Source organism: Anopheles aquasalis, chromosome 2 (genome assembly GCF_943734665.1).
Source record: "Anopheles aquasalis chromosome 2, idAnoAquaMG_Q_19, whole genome shotgun sequence".
Lineage (NCBI taxonomy): Eukaryota > Metazoa > Arthropoda > Insecta > Diptera > Culicidae > Anopheles > Anopheles aquasalis.
In genome coordinates, this window is record NC_064877.1 from 26,560,001 (window position 1) to 26,562,500 (window position 2,500).

The window sequence follows — 2,500 nt, forward strand, 5'->3', positions numbered from 1 at the left end:
GTTCGCGGTTCCTATCCGTATTCCGAGGATTTCTCGTATCAAAATCTTGGTGGTACCGGTGGATGTGTCGCATGAGCCTAGCATGGATTAAAAGTAGCTACATAACACAAAACTCATCCATTGGATGATGCAAACTGCATTGCAAAGAGCCAATCAGATCGAACAATGATAACGATGTCAAAGAATTGTTTGACTGTTGCTTGTCAGCGGCATACCATCCTCAGCGAAAGAAATCAGCAGAGAAAATCAAAACATATAAATAGTCACACAATTGCACACTAACAGACGTACACAGACAGTAACAAAAACACGTATCATAACTTCAAATCGGAGCGTGTCGGGAGAGAAAGAAAAAGTGGAAAACAAGCACATTATTCAAGTCACATAATGATAATGCTTCAGAACATTGCTTATCTCTTACAGTCTTCTAAAAACAAACAGAAGCTATTATTCGGTATCTCCGGAGGAACATTGCTCGTAAAATCGATCGTAAAACGAGCTTGGTACCAGCTCCGCCAATCAATCCCCTATAGAACACAGTATTGGTCAATCGGGAAAAAGAACAGTATGGAATGCTTCATGATCTTATTGGGAAAGTATCAATTCGGTAATCTACTACTAGCACACGAAGAGAACAGTTAACTCAAAGGCAGAAGAACAAATTGCGAAAGGTTACGATGATTCCTGATTGTAGCCGTACCCTTCTTCTCACTAATTCTTTTCAACCGTCAGTAATGTAGCGGATCTTTTAAGATCGTTTCTCAGATTTCAAAACATAAGTAGCTAGGATGTTGAGCAATGGTTGAGCTTCCTAGAATCTTTGTTACCTTTTTTTAGTGTAACGTCAAGACAGAGCACAGCGAATCGTTTCGGAACTCTAGTTGCGGACTGATCTGGCAGAACGGCTGATGCGATGGAAAGTTGGATATGATTTTGATACCAAATTGATTTCTGTTTCGAGCAGAGCGTACTTACGTGCGCCAGATGCGATGAAGTAGTAATACCGCGTAGTGTTGGTGTGTTCTTTATACGTAAGCTTAAATTTATTCCCCTTCTTTCGTACCTAATTTCTACCGTGATCTGTTCTGTATATTTGTTCGTGTTTGTTTGTTCGTTCCATTTAGAAGGCAAAAAAACAAAACCATTGATTCGCGTGTAAGTTAATTGTAAGTGAATGAAGAGGCAACAAGCATCATATGCCCGCACACGCCTGTCAGTAAGTCAAGCCGGAAAGCAGGCCGAATGCAATCGATCGAAAGCACAGATTGCGCTTCTGAACCCTATTATTCAGTAAGAAGAATGGGGTTTATTAGGAAAGAACGTATCGCACGAGGTATAAACGAAGGGGGCCTTTTCGTACGATTTGCTTTTTATCGGCGATACGGTGGGTACAGTGACCTCGACCTCGTAAATTGCACGCGAGATCATCAGCACACAAAGCACAAGTCGCTTGTTGGCAACAATTCTGATGTGTGGTCGGCTCGCTAGCAGCCACTCTAACATCGATATTAAATTTCGACGAGTGCGCCAGGCAGAATAGTGAGCGAAGTTTGCATGGATTGGCGGACGATAACCAAAAACATAAAGGCCCTCTACCACGAAGAAGGCAGCTAATCCGTAAGCTATTTTATGAGTGCATCTAATACGGCGAACAAATCAATTGCTTGGAAGCAAGGCAAACAACAAAGCAAAATAATGGAAAGCAAAACCATGCTGAGATAATATATAAATATAAATATATATATATATACATATACATATATATTCTATATTGAAAGAGACAGAGAGGGGGAGAGAGAGAGAGAGAGAGAGAGAGAGATGCAAATTAGGAGAAAAAAGGAGTTTAAGCAAAACAAGCAAGAAAAACATGCAACACAAACAACCAATTAATAATTTATTAAAAAGCGGTTAGCGGTAACGAGTTTAACATAGCACGAAACAGAGTCGAGAACGAAAACGATGGCGAAAGTGGAAAGGCAGTGCAAAGAATGGATGCAGCGAGCTGGCCAGCTGGCGCAAGTATAATGCTCTAATAAAACATGGTACGATGAACAAACGACCCCTTTTCTACTGCTCCCCTTCCCCTTCACCCCTTACGCTCTATATTCCGATTGTCCATGCTTCGTACTCAGAATCCACGAGATTGTCGTCTTCAATCGGCATTAATCTCGTTCAATCTACGCCAGTGGACGGATGAGTGAGTAAGGATGTTGCTTCATCGTGCAGGTATCGGTGTACTGCTGCTGCTGCTGCTGCTGTTGGTGTGGCAGCTGAGCTCGAGCGATGCGTGAGTGTTGACAATCGCCCACCCGAATCCCTCTAATTACGGTCGTCTGTGCCATAGCTTGGAACCAGTTGCTGCCCTCATATTGGCCCGTGGTGGTTCGAAAGGCATTCCGCTCAAGAACATCGTCGAACTGCAACCGAACGTTACGCTGCTGGGCCGCGCGCTACAAACGATCCAACGGTCGGCCCTATTCGACAGTATCTGGGTATCGAC

At 43.0% G+C, this 2,500-nt stretch overlaps 2 protein-coding genes across 4 annotated transcripts in view; both read left to right on the forward strand.

Moving 5' to 3' along the window:
* Positions 1–2,059, forward strand: part of LOC126572236 (hornerin) — a 31,918-nt gene extending 29,859 nt beyond the window's left edge. For all 3 annotated transcript variants that reach the window (XM_050231382.1, XM_050231383.1, XM_050231384.1), the window contains one exon: positions 1–2,059. This exon is cut by the window's left edge and continues 318 nt beyond it. The gene's annotated coding sequence lies outside the window, so the exon portion shown is untranslated.
* A 76-nt stretch (positions 2,060–2,135) lies between these two features.
* The window catches only part of LOC126572240 (N-acylneuraminate cytidylyltransferase A), an 882-nt gene continuing 517 nt past the window's right edge, over positions 2,136–2,500 (forward strand). The window contains exons 1-2 of the mRNA XM_050231392.1: positions 2,136–2,287; positions 2,345–2,500. The exon at positions 2,345–2,500 is cut by the window's right edge and continues 517 nt beyond it. Coding sequence (XP_050087349.1) covers positions 2,208–2,287; positions 2,345–2,500 — 236 coding nt within the window. The 5' untranslated portion in view covers positions 2,136–2,207. The remainder of the gene's footprint in view (positions 2,288–2,344) is intronic.